This window comes from Rhinoraja longicauda, chromosome 4 (genome assembly GCF_053455715.1).
Source record: "Rhinoraja longicauda isolate Sanriku21f chromosome 4, sRhiLon1.1, whole genome shotgun sequence".
In the NCBI taxonomy this organism is placed as follows: Eukaryota; Metazoa; Chordata; class Chondrichthyes; order Rajiformes; family Arhynchobatidae; genus Rhinoraja; species Rhinoraja longicauda.
The window spans coordinates 3,916,148-3,936,425 of NC_135956.1; the positions used below are offsets into that span (position 1 = coordinate 3,916,148).

General features: G+C 44.4%; 1 protein-coding gene across 2 annotated transcripts in view; it reads left to right on the forward strand.

The window, feature by feature from the left end:
• The window catches only part of csmd3b (CUB and Sushi multiple domains 3b), a 1,698,079-nt gene that overhangs the window by 169,921 nt on the left and 1,507,880 nt on the right, over positions 1 to 20,278 (forward strand). For both annotated transcript variants that reach the window (XM_078397138.1, XM_078397139.1), the window contains exon 2: positions 19,379 to 19,601. In XM_078397138.1, coding sequence (XP_078253264.1) covers positions 19,379 to 19,601 — 223 coding nt within the window. The remainder of the gene's footprint in view (positions 1 to 19,378; positions 19,602 to 20,278) is intronic.

Genomic DNA, 20,278 nt, shown 5'->3' on the forward strand with positions numbered 1-20,278 from the left:
ACAACATAGTTTTAAAAATAAAACCAGACCAAGTGGACCCGTTGAGCCCAAACCTCTCCTGCCTTGGTGCAGCACCCTCTCCTCCCCCCCTCCCCCTCCTCCTCCCCCTCCCCCTCCTCACCCCCCTCCCCTCCACCCTCCCTCCCTCCACTCCCAACTCCCTCCACCCCCTCCCCCTCTTCCCCTCCCTCTCTTCCCCTCCCCCCACTCCATCCCCCTCAACCCCCCTTATTCTCCCTCCCTCCCTCCCTCCCCCCTCCCTCCACCCCCTCCCGCCCTAGGAGATAGATTTAAACTTTAAAATGTGAATAACTTTAAAAATATAACACCGATTTCAATGAAACTTCTTCCATTAGCACCAAAGGGACGACGGTGAGTAAGGTGGGCCTGATATTGTCGCGCTATCGTGGACCGTTTTGGCTGTAGTTCAGGAACAAACAAACAAACAAATAAACAAGAGTTTTAGTATATAGATACACAATATCCCCCTTTCTTGATCAACTCTTTCCATTTCCATTAAAGTAATCTATACTGGACAAAAATCTAAAGTACAAACAGTTGTTTTCACAGTTTTGATTGTTAAAAAGACTTGAGGAACTATTGTGTAGGAAGGAACTGCAGATGCTGGTTTACGTCGAAGATAGACATAAAATGCTGGAGTAACTCTGTCTGACGAAGGGCCTCAATCCGAAACGTCCCTCATTCCTTCCATTCAGAGATGTTGCCTGTCCCGCTGAGTTGCTCCAACATTTTGTGTCTAACTTTGAGGAATTATTGCTTTTACACTACAATGTCTTTGGTATTCATTAGATTGTGCTTGATATTGATTGCTGTTCATCCAGTTCTGTCCATCCAGTTCTGTGTATCCAGTTATGATCACTCAACTCTGTCTTTGTAATCTGCATCATAGTATCGAGCAGGTGGCTTTATGTTCTTTCTACTTCTAATCATAATCATAATCATAATCATAATTTAGTAGCCAAATATGTTTTGCAACATACAAGGAATTTCATTACCAATAAAAAGCAACACACAAAATACCCTTTAACATGAACATCCATCACAGTGACTCCTCCACATTCCTCACTGTGATGGAAGACAAAAAAAGTTCAATCTCTCCCTTCTTTGTCCTCCAGCGGTCGGTCTAACCTTCTGCTGACGGGACGATCTTGACTCCCGTAGCCGGTGGCGAGCCTTCCTCGTCGGGGCGATCAAGCTCCTGCATCGGGGGGGAATCTCAGCTCCCCCGCGCTGGGCGATCTACCCCGGGTCGGGGCTGGTCGAACGTCATGCGACCTTTGGAGCTTCCCGATGTCGGTCTCAACCTGAGACTGCGAGCTCTGCGATGTTAAAGTAAAGTTCTAGTAAATCTGATATTCATGCCAGCTCTGTGTTTAGCGTCTTTTAGCTGCTTTGTCTTGACATCAGGTGGCATCACAGATTGTGCGTCTCGTGCCATTGTTGGTGTTGTGCCCAATGTTGCCAATGTGGTTGCAAGTGTATTCAAGAGAGAGTTAGATTTAGCTCTTTGGGCCAACAGAATCAAGGCATATAGGGAGAAAGCAGGAACAGGGTACTGATTTTGGATGATTAGCAATGATCATATTGATCAGCCATGATCATATAGAAGGGCCGAATGGCTTACTCCGGTAACTATTTTCTCTGTTTCTATGTTTCTAAGTGTTGTGGGTGTTGATGGTGAGCTTCTCTGGTTTACCAAGTTAGGTGTTGGCCAGATGTGTCCCCTGTTCCTTCCAAATTGCTTCCCAGTCCCAGTCTCCGTCTCAATGATATATGACCTGGATGTCTCAGCTTTACCAACAACTTTTGCAAGGGGTCCATGTTTTCAGGACTGGATCCTGGGCCTGGACATGCTGTCCTCTTTGCAGTTCTAGCAATGTTTAGGCACGTCTGTTGAAGTACGGGCTTCCTTCAGATGGAGCATCGATCAGTCGTTCACAAATTATTGGAATAGAATTAGGCCATTCGGCCCATTGAGTCTATTTTGCCATTCGATCATGGCTGATCTCTGCCTCCTAATCCCATTTTCTTGCCTTCTCCCCATGACCCTTGACACCCATTCTAATCTAGAATTTGTCTGTCTCTGCCTTAAAAATATGCACTGACTTGTCCTCCACAGCGCTCTGTGGCAACGAGTTCCACAGATTGACCACCCCCCGTCTAACGACGTTGTCATACGGATTGTGGAGGACATACTTTTGCTCGGCAAGGCTGTGTTGTACTTCGTGCCATCAGCTCTCAACGCGTTGCTCGGAGTGACAACACGAGAAGGTTGGGGTCTTCCTCAGTTTCTCGATACTTAATGAGCAACACGTCAGCACAGAGTGCCAAAAGTGTAACATTTAAATCGTAATGTAAATCTCATTCATCTTTAACGTTGCCTATGCTAATACTCAGTGCCCTTTGCCTGCATCTTTAGCCTACTGAGCTGCAGTATCCCAGCCTCTGGTATTTGGGAGCCTCTGAATGCCCACAAAACCTATTCATGTTTTTCCTGGATGAACTCATCTCAGAATGTTTCTTTATTTCCGAATCTGAGACTGTGTTTGCTAGTGCCCCTATATCGTAACACTTTGCAGCAGGTCCTAAATCCTAGTGTTCTCAGACAGTCTCAAGTGTGGTCACAGACAGTCTCAAATCTCCAGTGTTTCCAGTGTTCTAAGCCTCTATCTAATTATCATGGTGCAACCTAATTGCAGTGCAAACTAGTTATAAAAATCGTGCTGTCTCAGCATAACAACGGTCACGGTGGCGCAGCGGTAGGGTTGCTGCCTTACAGCGAATGCAGCGCCGGAGACCCGGGTTCGATCCTGACTACGGGCGCCGTCTGTACGGAGTTTGTCCGTTCTCCCCGTGACCTGCGAGGGCCTTTTCCGAGATCTTCAGTTTCCTCCCACACTCCAAAGACGTCCAGGTGTGTAGGTTAATTGGCTTGGTAAATGTAAAAAAATTGTCCCTAGTGGGTGCATGATATCATTAGTGTGCCGGGATCGCTGGGCGGCGCGGACCCGGTGGGCCGAAAGGCCCGTTTCCGCGCTGTATCTCTAAATAATGCCTCTTAATTACCAGAAGCAATACTCACCTGAAAACCCCCAGTGTTGCTGTATGTTGAAAGTTATTTAATTTATTAGGGTCAATCAATGATTTAATTTTTCCATTAAGTAAAGAGTAGCAGTATCAAGATAGGCAGCAGTTCCATCCAGTCTATTGAAGGATCTTTGTGGGAATTGACCCTTTTAACTTTGTAATTAGTCTTACATTTCTGGCATTATTCATAGATCTAAATAGACATCTAATTCCAAACTTTGGAAACCAGCCAACTCTATTTTATTTGATGACTATCCCTCTGAATATTTAAATATTTTGTGAGCAATGAGACACACAGATGTAACAAATAATAGGTTAAACATCCCCATTTTCATTAAAAAAAATAGAGTACAACTACTGTTTTAAAAAATAACAAATTATAGCTAATTTTATTTAGTTTTTGCAATATTTGCACATTTAGAATCTGTTCCTCAATTGAATTAATGGAAATAGTTTGCATTCTGCTATCTGATCAATCAATGTTTGTGGATGAGGATGATTTGATTACAAAGGGTCTCGGCCCGAAACATCACCTATTCCTTCTCTCCAGAGATGCTGCCTGTCCTGCTGTTACTCCAGCATTTTGTGTCTATCTTCGGTGTAAACCAGCATCTGCAGTTCCTTCCTGCAAATAATGTGTTAGTTCCGTTGTTTAATATCTCACCCTTCTACAGTGCGACAGTGAGTCAATGCTCTGCATTTGAACAATAACATTGCCGGCAAAAGCAATTCGGCCTGATGAATGAACACGCTGAACTTTTTGTATTTTGCCTTGAGTAGATTTCATACTGTACACTATAGCACAATAGATTCAATTACCAAAAAATAAATTCCATGGAAAAACTGATTTTTACATGAAAAATTGAATCATAAAACCTGTTTAATATGATGTACAGGCTTAATTAATTCCATCTTATCTACCAATGTACTTCTGTTTTTTTTTACAATTTACTGGGATTCAATGGGCGCATTTGATACTTTGGACAAATGATCATTATTTGCAGGCGCCATTTTGAGCTTCAATAGGCTTGTGACCATCAGGAACTTTGTGGCTGACCCCATCACACATACTTTGAATAGGAATTTAATTTAGTGGTTTGTGGCAAACACCAGAGAGGAATGTCTTCCCCTTCTTACCTGTAGATCGACCATATTAGATTGCCTTCACTATATCCATCACCAAACATATTATGCATGCTGCACATTCCACATGTGATCCAGTCCGGACCTTCATCCCTACATGGACTATGTAAGCTGCCTTCCACCGTCTCACAGCAGGGGACTTGATGCTGACTACTGAGACCATAGCATGTAATGTTTCCTCCACTTGGGTAACAATAAAGACTATGAGTTGTTACTCCTGTGTAGGGGTCTGATTAAACAATATTTCCCAGGCTGTAAAGTGACAAACAGCAACTTACAGGTTACTCTGTCTGAAATCAGTTTGTAAATTTAATCTTAATTGAGAACTTAATCTTAAATTAATGATTGACTTCTTGAATAAATTACGTATTCGAGTTTGATACAGGAGTTCCACGGCATGATAGAAACAGAGAAACATAGACAGTAGGTGCAGGAGTAGGCCATTCGGCCCCTCGAGCCAGCACCGGCATTCAATATGATCATGGCTGATCATCCAAAATCAGTACCCCATTCCTGTTTTTTCCCCATATCCCTTGATTCCGTTAGCCCTAAGAGCTAAATACAACTCTCGAATTCATCCAGTGAATTGGCCTCCACTGCCTTCTGTGGCAGAGAATTCCACAGATTCACAACTCTCTGGGCAATAAAACATCATCAAAGACCTACCCCACCCCAGCCATGCCATCATTTCACTCCTACCTTCGAGAAGAAGGTTTCGGAGCCTGAAAACTATGACCGCTATTTTTAATAATAGCTTCTTCCCAACAACCATCAGGCTCTTGAACATGACAGAGCACTGACTAACCTATGCCCTATTGACTGTCTTTGGTTGCACTAAGAACTTTGGGCTTTATTGCACGAGTATTAGAGTTATTAATTTATTGATTTTTTTATTATATGTTATCCATGAGTATTACGTTTGCAGGCCGGTTATGCTACTGCAGTTAAGAATTTGATTGTTCCATTGTTGGTACACACAACAATTAAACACTCGTGATTCTTGATGAAAGCCGACACATTGTCTGAATGGTTGTAAACATTTTGAAATTTTTTGAATTGAAATGTTCACAATTGTTGCAATTTCTTATTTGAGGAGCTTTATTTGACAAAATGCTTTAAATAGTATTTTTAAAATATTCAAATATTCAAGATGGCCTTTTAATTTTTTTTTCAATTCATGGAATGTTAACTGAATTACTGTTACCCTTTTTTATTGAATCTGAATCAACATACCAACACACAAATCTACCTTGCATGGCATCTGCTACTTGCAAGTTAAATAAATAATTCATTGCAGACGCAAGATGCTGGAGTAACTCAGCGGGACAGGCAGCATCTCGAGACGGGACAAAGATAGAATGTAGTCGGAGACAGGAAGACTAGTGGGAGAACTTGGAAGGGGGAGGGTTTAGAGAGGGAAAGCAGGGACTACACGAAGTTAGAGAAGTCAATGTTCATACCGCTGGGGTGTAATTAATTATCCTGTCCTGGTCTCTGCAGTTCAAGATGAAACCATTGCAGTCGGCAGTAAAATGGACAATTATAATCTCTTTATCAAGCAATGGATTCAGAACAAATGATAGACACAAAAAGCTGGAGTAACTCAGCGGGCCAGACAGGATCTCTGCAAAAGAGGAATAGGTGACGTTTCGGGTTGAGACCCAAATTCAGACAAATATTGCGTTTATAATTATCTGTCAATTGTATACAGACAGGACAGAGAAGAATACGATTAGAATTATGATCAGAATCAGGTCTGAAGAAGGGTCTCGACCTGAAACGTCACTCATTCCTTCTCTCCAGAGATGCTGCCTGTCCTGCTGAGTTACTCTAGCATTTCATTGTCTATCTGCGGTTTAAACCAGCATCTGCAGTTCATTAGGAAATCCACATTAGGCAGGAAATGGTTTTGGGTAGACTGATGGGACTGAAGGCTGATAAATCCCCAGGGCCTGATGATCTGCATCCCAGGGTACTTAAGGAGGTGGCTCTAGAAATAGTGGAAGCATTGGAAATCATTTTTCAATGTTCTATAGATTCAGGATCAGTTCCTGTGGATTGGAGGATTGCAAATGTTATCCCACTTTTTAAGAAAGGAGGGAGAGAGAAAACGGGTAATTATAGACCAGTTAGTCTGACATCAGTGGTGGGGAAGATGCTGGAGTCAATTATAAAAGACGAAATTGCTGAGCATTTGGATAGCAGTAACAGGATCATTCCGAGTCAGCATGGATTTACGAAGGGGAAATCATGCTTGACAAATCTACTGGAATTTTTTGAGGATGTAACTAGGAAAATTGACAGGGGAGAGTCAGTGGATGTAGTGTACCTCGACTTTCAGAAAGCCTTCGACAAGGTCCCACATAGGAGATTAGTGGGCAAAATTAGGGCACATTGTATCGGGGGTAGGGTACTGACATGGATAGAAAATTGGTTGACAGACAGAAAGCAAAGAGTGGGGATAAATGGGTCCCTTTCGGAATGGCAGGCAGTGACCAGTGGGGTACCGCAAGGTTCGGTGCTGGGACCCCAGCTATTTACGATATACATTAATGACTTAGACGAAGGGATTAAAAGTACCATTAGCAAATTTGCAGATGATACTAAGCTGGGGGGTAGTGTGAATTGTGAGGAAGATGCAATAAGGCTGCAGGGTGACTTGGACAGGTTGTGTGAGTGGGCGGATACATGGCAGATGCAGTTTAATGTAGATAAGTGTGAGGTTATTCACTTTGGAAGTAAGAATAGAAAGGCAGATTATTATCTGAATGGTGTCAAGTTACGAGGAGGGGGAGTTCAACGAGATCTGGGTGTCCTAGTGCATCAGTCAATGAAAGGAAGCATGCAGGTACAGCAGCCAGTGAAGAAAGCCAATGGAATGTTGGCCTTCATAACAAGAGCAGTTGAGTATAGGAGCAAAGAGGTCCTTCTACAGTTGTACTGGGCCCTGGTGAGACCGCACCTGGAGTACTGTGTGCAGTTTTGGTCTCCAAATTTGAGGAAGGATATTCTTGCTATGGAGGGCGTGCAGCGTAGGTTCACTAGGTGAATTCCCGGAATGGCGGGACTGTCGTATGTTGAAAGGCTGGAGCGATTGGGCTTGTATACACTGGAATTTAGAAGGATGAGGGGGGATCTTATTGAAACATATAAGATAATTAGGGGATTGGACACATTAGAGGCAGGAAACATGTTCCCAATGTTGGGGGAGTCCAGAACAAGGGGCAACAGTTTAAGAATAAGGGGTAGGCCATTTAGAACGGAGATGAGGAAGAACTTTTTCAGTCAGAGAGTGGTGAAGGTGTGGAATTCTCTGCCTCAGAAGGCAGTGGAGGCCAGTTCGTTGGATGCTTTCAAGAGAGAGCTGGATAGAGCTCTTAAGGATAGCGGAGTGAGGGGGTATGGGGAGAAGGCAGGAACGGGGTACTGATTGAGAGTGATCAGCCATGATCGCATTGAATGGCGGTGCTGGCTCGAAGGGCTGAATGGCCTACTCCTGCACCTATTGTCTATTGTCTATTGTCTATTGTCTATTGTCTATTATTTCACAAAATGCTGGAGTAATTCAGTAGGTCAGGCAGCATCTCAGGAGAGAAGGAATGGGTGACGTTTCGGGTCGAGACCCTTCTTCAGACTTTAGCAACATGCTCTCTCGCTGCTCCCCCTCTGTGATGTTTAGCAATCTGCAGTTCCTTCCTACACATGATCAGAATTAAAAACAGAGACTGCTGAAAGCAATCCACAGATCTGGCTATCTCTGCTGAAAGAGAAACAGAGCTGATCTCCTGGTCATCTTGAAATCCTTTGAATCCACCTGAGAGAGCTGGTGGAGCTGAGGATTATTTAATGGGAAATGCCTCCAGCCAAGGCAAGATTCATTCACTACCGCACCGAAGGATGAGCTCAGAATTTGATGTTCAGGTTCCTAGACTGGGACATGAAGGCCAGAACCTTTAACTGCAGACGTGAGGCATCTTCCAACTGGTCCATAGCTAAGAGGTGACACATTTGGGAATGGTAGGAAGAACAAATTGATTCTTGGAAACTGTTCTTTCTTGTAAAATCAGATATTATTTTGAAAGGCTCTTTATGATACTGAAGGCCACATAGTGACAAGAGGTGGGACAACATAACGGCACGGTGGCGCAGCGGTAGAATTGCTGCCTTACTGCGAATGCAGCGCTAGAGACCCGGGTTCGATCCCGACTACGGGTGCTGTCTGTAGGAGTTTCAGTAGGTTTTGTGTGGGTTTTCTCCGAGATCTTTGGTTTCCTCCCACACTCCAAAGACGTGCAGGTTTGTAGTTTAATTGGCTTGGTAAATGTAAAAAATTGTCCCCAGTGGGTGTAGAATAATATTAATGTGCGGGGATCGCTGGTCGGCACGGACCCGGTGGGCTGAAGGGCCTGTTTCCGCGCTGTATCTCTAAATTAAACTAAAAGATGGATATCTTTAATGTGAAGTGACTTGATACTTACCACGGCAAGTATCAAGACCGACAAAAATGGCATTTCCCAGCTCCTCCTGCATCCTGTCCATAGGAGATGCTGGAGGTAAAATCATAAGGTTGGTATCGTGTTAACCCATCCATTTTTATAAGCAAGGTTTTTGACTGTTTAAAATGGGATTGTAATATTTTAAAATCGTAATAGATCACAGTTCAGCATAGTTATCAATTGGTGACAAAACCATTGGAATTACCAAGTGCCAATCAAAAATATCTGGGAATTGAGAAAAGCACACTTTAATTTTAATCGGGAATTGGAACGAGCTAAAGTATACCATTTTAAATTTTAATTGTTTTTTTAAAATGAGTTAATTGCTGTATGTGCGTAATAAACCTAATAAATTTATTCCTGTGCTCTAAATAGCTTTATTTGAATAATAAACTTTCTCTTAGTGCCTGAGCTGACATTATGAATGGCTGTGAAAAAGGATTTTCTGTTTCTTTGGTGTGTTGAAATGCAAAAAGATCAATTTAAATGGAAATCAAATGATGCATGAATTATCCAATTGCATTGCTGATATCTTCTCAATTGTAAAATTATCCAGCGATGGAAGAATATTTTCGCTGCTGTTGCCACTGATATCGCTGCTGTTGGATGAATAAAGGGTGAGTCAGAGTGAAGGGGAGAGGTTGCTAATCAGATTGAAAAGTGCCACAACAACAACGTTAGCAAAACCAAGGAAGAGAATGCTTCTTCTTCTTGCGTTGTGTGCAATGTGCTGTTGTCGAGGGCCGTGAGGTCTACCCCTCCACCAGGGGGACGGAGGACGGTGCAGTCGAACATGCCGTGCTGCGCTGTTTGCTGGTCTGCTCCACACACGCAGGCTGCTGATGGACGCAACCCCCAACGATGCACGTTGGCGTTGAGCCGGCCGATCCCTGTGCGGAGACGGTTCAGGGCGACCCACTCTTTGCGGGGCATGTCCGAGCCGGATGGGGCTGTGGTGTTCGGTGCGACAGTGAATTGAGGAGGTGGCGATGTCTGTTCCCAGCTGGTTCTCCGTGCTCCGAGTATGTTGAAACCGGAGCCACAGAGGGTCGCTGCGTGACGGGAGAAAGGGTGACGAGATGACAGGCGTTGAGGTCCCAGTTGCTGTGAATCCTGGGCGAGGTGGTGCAGAGGATGTTTGGCGTCCGATGGGGCCTTGCACACCAGCCTATGAGTGAAGAGAATGCTGAGGATTCATGAACCTGCCTCCATTGATGGGACGTAGGTGGAGAAAGTCAACAACTTCAGGTTCCTGGCCATCCATATCTCAGAAGACCTGCCCTGTGCAATCGCAAAGTAACCACGTCAATAATTCTCATTCCTTCGAAGATTGAGGAGATAGTCAGCAAATGCACTATCCAACCTCGACAGCTGTACAGTGGAGATCATATTGACTGGTTGTGTTGTGATCTGGATTGGTCATTGGAAGGCCCAGGAATGAAAGAGGCTGCAGATAGTGGTAGACGTTGCCTGGTCCATAAGTACCGACCTCCCTGCCGACGAGGGGATCTACAGAGGGCCTCCTTGCCTCAAAAAGGCAGCCTATCTCCGGTGAGCAGTGGGAATGGACTCTCCCCACGCGCAGGCCCGACGCGGTCTGACGATAATGGAGGAAGGCCCGCCCCTCAGGCCGACATAGAAACTGACGCAGAGCGAGTGGTCGAAGAAAGATGGTCAGGTCGGAGCCCAGAGGTCAAGTCGGAGCACCGAGGTCAAGTCAGACCAAGGACGAGGTCGGGCTGGGCTGAGGACGGGTCCGAGCTCCGAGGACAAGGACGAAGTCGGGTCGGGGCCTCGAACGGAGTTGGGCTGAGGACCGATCCTAGGGGTCAAGACGGGCCGAGGTGGATAGGCCGCGTTGCCGAGAACGAAGAGGGACGCAGTAGGAGGGAGGGGGGGACGGACGAAGAAGGGATCAGCACTTTTTGTAACTTTATCCGGCGCCTTTGCGGAGACTGTTTTGTGTACTTTGTTTGCAAAAACAAAGTATTTCACTGCACCCAGCTAGGTACAAGTGACAAAGTATCATCATCAGGCTCTTGAATACTTCACATCACTAACTTTCTCTGATCCACCATGAACTTTGTTTTGGTTTCACTATGTACTTCGATTTTGCACAATTACAGTCTGGTTACCAAGTAGCACTGATTACTAATTATTGTATTACTGATTATTGTATGTTTATTTGTATATTGATGCGTTAATTGGTCTGTAAAGCTGCAGCAAGTAAGGATTTCATCGTTCCATCGGCATTTCATATGACAATTAAACTCTCTTGACTGTTAAAAGATGAACCATTAAGAAAGGCCAGGAGCCGTAATACAAAATATTGTGGAAATTAGATAGATCTGGAAATAGTGACTTGACAATGGCACGCTTTGGTTTTAAAATTGAATGAAGATGATAAGAATGAACGCATTGAAGAGTGTGGGTGGATGAGAATAAAATGGAGAGAGCAAGTGAATGTCAGGCATTTAACTGCTTCGTTCATTTTGTTCCAAAGGGATAAAACAATGTCGCGAACATAAAACAAATAGACAATTTTGTTACAAACGAGCTTTGAGCAGAATGAAGAGAAAAATCATTGTTTGGCACATAAAACAGAACCGACCTCGGCTCTTGTTTCATCGACAAAGAGTTTGAAATGTTATTTGAAGTTATGTAAGATCACAGAATGTTTTGAAATTTGCCACACTGAAAGAGGTCAGTCAGCCCATCGTGTATTTAACTGAATTGAATACTTTTGTCACATATGACAAGTCACAGTGAAATTCTTTGCTTGCATGCCCAAGGTATGCAAATAGTCACCCCTCCGCCCCCTTCTCTCACAGCGGTCTCTCCAGGCCGGGTCCTCCATTGTTCTTCCCCCTCCCTCACGTCGTTTCCCCCCCCCCCCCACCGCGATGGGTCCTCCATTGTTCTTCCCCCTCCCTCATGGCGTTTCCCCCCCCCAACACGATGGGTCCTCCATTGTTCTTCCCCCTCCCTCACGCAGATCCCCCCCCACCACGATGGGTCCTCCATTGTTCTTCCCCCTCCCTCACGGTGATCTCCCGTCACACCCCCCCCCCCCACGCTGGGTCCTCCATTGTACTTCCCCCTCCCTCACAGTGGTCCCCCCACCACAATAGGTCCTCCATTGTTCTTCCCCTTCCCTCACGGCGGTCCCCCATGCTGGGTCCTCCTTTGCTCCTCCCCCCGGGCAATGGCGTCGTCACTTCCACATGGTCTGTCCACGCCGGTCAGTCAGCACTGCCATACCGCCCTCTCCACTATCGCCGCCGGATCCGCTCCTGACGCCTCTGTGGCGCCAACCCAGGTCCCAGTCGTGGGCTCCGTCGACCCTAGGGGGCTAGTGGAATCAAGGCATATGGGAAGAAGTTGGGCACGGGTTACTGATTGTGGACGATCAGCCATGATCACAACGAATGTCGGTGCTGGCTCGCAGGGCTGAATGGCCTCCTCCTGCATCTATTTTCTATGTTTCTATGGTTCTATGACCCAAGGACCAACAACCAACAACCCAACGGCCAACAACTAAAAATGAATTTTAGGCTAATCCAGATGCTGGATCATAACCCTCATCCAATTGCCTTCAGGCAATGAGCTGAGATACCCAACACTTGTGAATTAAGTTTATTTTCCTTAAATCTTTTTCAATCTTTCCACCAGTTATCTTAAATCTATCCATCTACTTCTTGAATTCTCCTTTAGAGAAAAAAGATCCTTCCTGTTTTTTAGACCATCAAGATCACTTGTGGTTTTAAACATCTCCTTTAACTCTCCCCTTTGTTCTTTGTTCCAAAACCTTTGCAATCATGAGCAGTAACATATTAAACGACCTTTAATGGAAATTCTCCAATAATAGTTTCAATAAATAGTAACCATTTGCTGAGGGATGTCGAGAAAAGAGTGAGTAAGAGTGAGAAAGTAAACAGAAACACATTTCCCAGAAGAACAATTGGTAGATTGAGCAGATGGTTGCAGCAAATTCAACATTACCAAACCTCTGGATGATTGGAGATCGCTCTACAAACAAAGGTCCACAGAGTGAATCAATTTGATGCTGGTATATTCTGAATTAACCAAGTTGTTGAGAGGAAAGAGTAGAAATCTTATCAGGCACAAAGGAATAACAGGGATGATTATACCAAGATATACCGGCATGTTATTGCAGCGGTAGAGTTGCTGCCTTACAGCGGCAGAAACCCGGGCTCAATCTTGACCACGGGTGCTGTCTGTATGGAGTTTGTACTTTCATCCTGTGTCTGCCTGGGTTTTCTCCGGGTGCTCCGGTTTCCTCCCACATTCCAAAGTCAAAGTCAGTCATCGGTTAATTGGTTTCTGTAAATTGTCTCTTGCGTGTAGGATAGACAATAGACAATAGGTGCAGGAGGAGGCTATTCGGCCCTTCGAGCCAGCACCGCCATTCAATGTGATCATGGCTGATCATTCTCAATCAGTACGCCGTTCCTGCCTTCTCCCCATACCCCCTGACTCGGCTATCCTTAAGAGCTCTATCTAGCTCTCTCTTGAATGCATTCGGAGAATTGGCCTCCACTGCCTTCTGAGGCAGAGAATTCCACAGATTCACAACTCTCTGACTGAAAAAGTTTTTCTTCATCTCAGTTCTAAATGGCTTACCCCTTATTCTTAAACTGTGACCCCTTGTTCTGGACTCCCCCAACATTGGGAACATGTTTCCTGCCTCTAACGTGTCCAACCCCTTAATAATCTTATACGTTTCGATAAGATTAGTTTCGATAGAACTAATGTATCATTGGACTCACTGGGCCAAAGGGCCTGTTTCCATGCTGTATCACTAAACTAAGCTAAACAAAGCTAAACTAAACTAAACCTAGTCCAAATAAAAAGGTAGGAATGAGTTATTAAGCATTCTGTGCCAGATAGAATTCTGCCATTTATTTCGATGAACCAGGAGGGTGGTTTTGTGGAGTGAAGACAATTACTGAATAAGAGAAAGGAAGCAAAATAATTTCCCAAATATTGTTTTTGGGGGGATATATTTTGCAGTGGTTTATTTAAGCGTGTGAGCTTCGTAAATTGGAACCATATGCCAATAGATTAGACCAGATGTGACTGTGTGTTCACTTCTCTCCATCAATGGTAAAATTAGCACTTATTGTCCTTGTTTAATTGCCCTTTCACCGGGGAGACAGTCAAACGTCAACATTGATATTTGGAATCATATTTAGGCCTGGGATAAGGGCAGTAGATTTCCTTTCTTCAACAGGAAGGTATCACAAAATGCTGGGGTAACTCAGCGGGACATGCAACATCTCAGGAGAGAAGGAATGGGAGACGTTTCGGGTCGAGACCCTTCTTCAGACTGATGTCAGGGGAGGGGGCGGGACTAAGAAGGGATGTAGTCGGAGACAGGAAGACAGTGGGAGAACTGGGAAGGGGAGGGGAAAGAGAGGGACAGAGAAACTATCTGAAGTTAGAGAAATCAATGTTCATACCGCTGGGGTGTAAACTGCTGCTTCAACAGCATCAGTCCACCTGGAATTTAATGTGTTTTTCCTGTTTCTTGAGACTAGTATTTTCAAGTTCCGCAGCTGGTCAGATGTGAACTTGTGTCTCTGGAACAATGGTCAAGAACTCTGGCAGCTAGTCCACTAAGTAACATTGAAGCTACAAATTGATTGGACTGAAAATTCCTTTTGGTTGCTTCAGTAAATCTGAGGATTTAACATCGGGTGATTAGATCCATGGTTTGTTTGAGAACTGCAAAGTTGCATATGGTATATAGTTTTTTTTTTAGAGATACAGCGCAGAAACAGGCCCTTCGGCCCACCGGGTCCGTGCCGCCCAGCGATCCACGCACACTAACGCTATCCTATACCCACTAGGGACAATTTTTACATTTGCCCAGCCAATTAACCGACATACCTGCACGTATTTGGAGTGTGGGAGGAAACCGAAGATCTCGGAGAAAACCCACGCAGAACGTACAAACTCCGTACAGATGGCGCCCGTAGTCAGGATCGAACCTGAGTCTCCGGCGCTGCATTCGCTGTAAGACAGCAACTCTACCGCTGCGCCACCGTGCCTCTTGTGCAGCCATGGCATTCTGAAGAAGGGCCTCGACTTGAAACGTCAGTCTGAAGAAGGGTCTCAACCGGAAATATCACCCATTCCTTCCATCCAGAGATGCTATCTGTCCCGCTGAGTTACTCCAGCATTTTTGTGTCTATCTTTGGCATACTCTTATGCAGAGAGTGAATAAGTCTGAGGATTTGTAAACTGACACTTTGCAACAGTAGGCATTCACTGCAGATCTGAATATCATTGATGATGCTCTTGAAAGTGAATCAACACTGCCCTGAGGGGCTCCTGCTGCTTTGTCCTGCAAATCAGATGATTGTTTTCCAACCACAAGCACCTTTCTCTGCACTTAGTTTGAATGTGGCCAGTGGCGGATTTTGGCCGTGATTCTCACTGACATCATCTTTCACAGAACTACTTGTTACTCTGTTAAATGCTACAGGAGATGTCACATTCCACTGGACGTGACTTCTTGAGCTGAGGTGATAATGAAATCTCCAGCAATGTTATGGTGAACTGTTCCCGATGCAGAATCCCGGGTCACAGTTTAAAAATCAGGGGTACGCCATTTAGGACTGAGATGAGGACATTTTTTTTCACCCAGAGTTGTGAATCTGTGGAATTCTCTGCCACAGAAGGCAGTGGAGGCCAATTCACTGGATGTTTTCAAGAGAGAGTTAGATTTAGCTCTGAAGGCTAACGGAATCAAGGGATATGGGGAGAAAGCAGGAACGGGGCACTGATTTTGGATGATCAGCCATGACCATATTGAATGGCAGTGCTGACTCGAAGGGCTGAATGGGCTGCTACTCCTGCACCTGTTTCTATGTAACTCAAATTGAACATTGGGGGTAGGTGACTGGTGAACAAATGATGCTTGATTGCACTGTAGAGAATGTGTAAGAAAATAACTGCAGATGCTGGTACAAATCGAAGGTGTTTATTCACAAAATGCTGGAGTAACTCAGCGGGTCAGGCAGCATCCCAGGAGAGAAGAAATGGGTGACGTTTCGGGTCGAGACCCTTCTTCAGACTGAGTTCAGTCTGAAGAAGGGCCTCGACCCGAAACACCACCTATTCCTTCTCTCCTGAGATGCTGCCTGACCCGCTGAGTTACTCCAGCATTTTGTGTCTACCTTCAATTTGAACCAGCATCTGCAGTTATTTTCTTACAGCAGTTTAGGTAGAGAGAAGGAGGGAAGGTAATAAAAAGTCAGGTAACTAATGGGGGACATTAGAATATTTATACAAAACATGCTTTGTGCAGGAGGTGGATTTATTGCTGATTCAGGTGAGTCATTAATTGAGGAGATCTATTAATTGATCACATTTGTGCTCTGTATCGATGTAGTCTCCAATCAGCAGAAAGTAAAAATGGTGGAGCAGTATCAGTTTGATCACATAAATGAGCAAACGATGAAAGCATTAAAATTGGAGAAACTTCATTGAGAGTAACCTTGTGGGTGCAAAGATGCATACATCGCCCACACCTTGTATGACTGACATGATCAATAGAAAATGATTGCAAATGCTGCCAAAGCTGCTGTGTGATTTCTCATCAAAGTTATTTAAAGAGAAGATTACTGGATGATAATCATTTCAGAATTAATAGTATTGCACTTTAAGGTCATCTCTCTTCAATATTTACATAACTTTTTTGAGCCACTGGAGTTTTTAGACTTTTAGACTTTAGAGATACGGGCCTTTCAGCCGACCGAATCCGTGCTGACCAGCGATCACCATACGCAGGAACACTATCCTCCACAGTCGGGACAAGTTACAATTTTTACCAAAGTCAATTAACCTACAAAGTTAACCTACAAAGTTGAGTATAGGAGCAAAAAGGTCCTTCTGCAGTTCTACAAGGTCCTAGTGAGACCGCACCTGGAGTACTTACTGTGTGCAGTTTTGGTCTCCAAATGTGAGGAAGGATATTCTTGCTATTGAGGGCGTGCAGCGTAGGTTTACTAGGTTAATTCCCGTAATGGCGGGACTGTCATATGTTGAAAGACTGGAGCGACTAGGCTTGTATACACTGGAATTTAGAAGGATGAGAGGAGATCTTATCGAAACGTATAAGATTATTAAGGGGTTGGACACGTTAGAGGCAGGAAACATGTTCCCAATGTTGGGGGAGTCCAGAACAAGGGGCCACAGTTTAAGAATAAGGGGTAGGCCATTTAGAACTGAGATGAGGAAAAACTTTTTCAGTCAGAGAGTTGTGAATCTGTGGAATTCTCTGCCTCAGAAGGCAGTGGAGACCAATTCTCTGAATGCATTCAAGAGAGAGCTGGATAGAGCTCTTAAGGATAGTTGAGTCAGGGGGTATGAGGAGAAGGCAGGAACGGGGTACTGATTGAGAATGATCAGCCATGATCACATTGAATGGCGGTGCTGGCTCGAAGGACCGAGTGGCCTCCTCCTGCACCTATTGTCTATTGTCTATTGTTTAAACCTGCACATCTTGGAAGGAGTGGGAGGAAACCAGGGCACCCCGGTGAAAACCCACGTGGTCACAGGGAGAATGTACAAACTTCGCACAGACTAGCACCTACAGTCAGGATTGAACCCGGGTCTCTGGCACTGTAAGGCAGCAACAGTACTGCTGTCCCACTGTGCTGCCCTACTTGGCGTGTGTTCTTTGGAAATAATTTTCCTATTTCTTCTCTAACAGGTAGAACTTCCAAAAAACAGAGTTCCATTTTCAGTTGTATTTATAATAAAATTGGAGCGATTAACTATCTTGTATTCAAACTAAAATACATCAGATGTCATTTGGGTCAAAAGGTAATTCGTATTTCATGATTTGACCTCCTTGTTGTCCCAGCACTGACTGAAAAGGCAAATATTGCTTCACTCGTATTCTCACGGGGCTACAATACAAGCTTGCTTATTTTGTAAGTTACCATCTTCAAATCATTACATTTAATCCCGAGCAAACCTACAGTGATATGAATCGTAATGACCTATAAACTAAATTTTCTTTATTTTTCACACAAATATAATGGTTCGTTTGCAAAAATTCCCATTGTGCTTTTTATCCGGGACATTTCCAGTTGGTCAGGCAGCATCTCAGGAGAGAAGGAATGGGTGACGTTTCGGGTTGAGACCCTTCTTCAGCCTGAAGAAGTGTCTTGACACGAAACGTCACCCATTCCTTCTTTCCTGAGATGCTGCCTGACCCGCTGAGTTACTCCAGCATTTTGTGAATAAATACCTTCGATTTGTACCAGCATCTGCAGTTATTTTCTTACAGAACATTTCCAGTGTTCATATGTATTTCTTGTTTTGCTTTGGTGATATTTGTACCTGTGCTTTCGGAAGGTGAAGAGCAATTGGTTTCCAATTGAGAGTTCAAATGTCCATTAGAAGGACTTTAGAAGTTACTACTCTGGTAGCATTCGGTGGAGGCCAAGTTTCAGATAAGAGAGAACCTCATAAGACATTTACAAAGTAAAACCAAGTTTACAGTAAACCAATATAGATCACATCTGATGCAAATTTCTCCTTTAGCATTGCAATCTAAAACATTAAAAGTTATGGTAGACACAAAATGCTGGAGTAACTCAGTGGGTCAGGCAGCATCTCAGCAGAGAAGGAATGGATGACGTTTCGGGTCGAGACCCTTCTTCGGAATGATGTCAGGGAAGGGGGCGGAACAAAGATAGGATGTAGTCGGAGACAGGAAGACAAGTGGGAGAACTGGAAAGTGGGAGGGGATAGAGAGGGGAAGAAGGGACTACCTGAAGTGGGAGAATGTTGATACCGCTGGGGTGTAAACTTCCCAAGCGAAATATGAGGTGCTGTTCCTCCAATTTGTGCTGGGCCTCACTCTGACAATGGAGGAGGCCCAGGGCAGAAAGGTCAGATTGGGAATGGGAGGGGGAGTTGAAGTGCTGAGCCACTAGGAGATCAGGTTGGTTGAGACGGACTGAGCGGAGGTGTTCAGCGAATAAAAAGCTATGCCTGCCTCTTTGTCGGGTTTGTCAAACAATCCCTGTTCCAGGCGTACACTGGCCTTATCCCCAAACTCTATCTCCGCTACATTGACATAACGAGTAAAGTTGTTGTTGCTCAATCCAGATCACTTCGTAATAAAATAATGCTTCTGCTAAAATTATATTAAGTATCCGATATGCTCAATGGTTCCATCATTATCCAGCAAATATGATAGCAAATGACTTAACAAATTGATAAATGCGAAGGATATATCAGCTCCCATACTCATGAGCTGACCTGTGCACCATTCATGCAGAATTCATTGCTGCAAATACTAATCCATCAGCACTACGCCAACACATTCTGTGAAGGCGTGACAATCCTATTTAGATTTGTCATCAGATATCAGCAATTTGAAGAAAAATGAATCATCCGATGATGTTAAGTATGAAAAATATCTTGCAGAGAGTCATGAGAAAATTGCACAATAACTTTGAAAAGTTTGTTTGTTGCGGGGATTGTCGTAGGTTGTCACAGATTGTCGTAGTTTGGGATTTTAAATAAAATTGCGCCAAGAATAAACATGGCCTTAATCCTTTTTCTTATGTCCTTTTTCATTGCAGGGTTTATTTATACTTGTGGGGGCACATTACAAGGATTAAACGGCACGATAGAAAGTCCTGGCTTCCCATATGGGTATCCAAATGGTGCAAACTGTACGTGGATCATTGTGGCAGAAGAGCGCAATAGAATACAGATTGTGTTCCAATCGTTTGCTCTGGAGGAAGAGTATGATTATCTGGCGCTGTACGATGGACAACCACATCCTGTGAACTTCAGGACAAGGCAAGTAATGCTTTGCAAGGATTGTGATTTTCCCATGCAAAATTGTTTATTGACCTAATTAATCTCGATAAATATCTGTTAAGAACTACGCACACCGATCAGCCAAAACATTATTACCATTATTACCATGGTGAGCCAAAATATTATGACCACCCGCCTAATATGCTGTTGGTCCTCCGTGTGCAGCCCCATACGCAGCAGGGTGCGATGCACTGTGTATTGTGACACATTCCTCCCGTGGCCACCATTAACATTTTCTGTGACTTGTACCACAGTCGGTTCGGACCAGACGGGATAGCCTTCGTTGCCCTCGCGCATCAATGAGCCTTGGGCGCCGGTTTGTGGTTTGTCCCTCCTCGGACCACTGTCGGTAGGTACTCACCACTGCTGACCGGGAGCACCTCACAAGCCTTGCCGTTTCAGAGATGCTCTGACCCAGTCGTCTGCCCATAACAATTTGGCCCTTGTCAAAGTCGCTCAGGTCTTTACTCCTGCCCATTTCTCCTGCATCCAACACATCAACTTCAAGAACTGACTGTTCACTTGCTGCCTAATATATCCCATTCCTTGACAGGTGCCATTGTAACAAGATAATCAATGTTATTCACTTCGCCTGTCAGAGGTTATAATGTTTTGGCTGATCGGTGTGTACTAGGAACGACTCTCAATGATTTAAC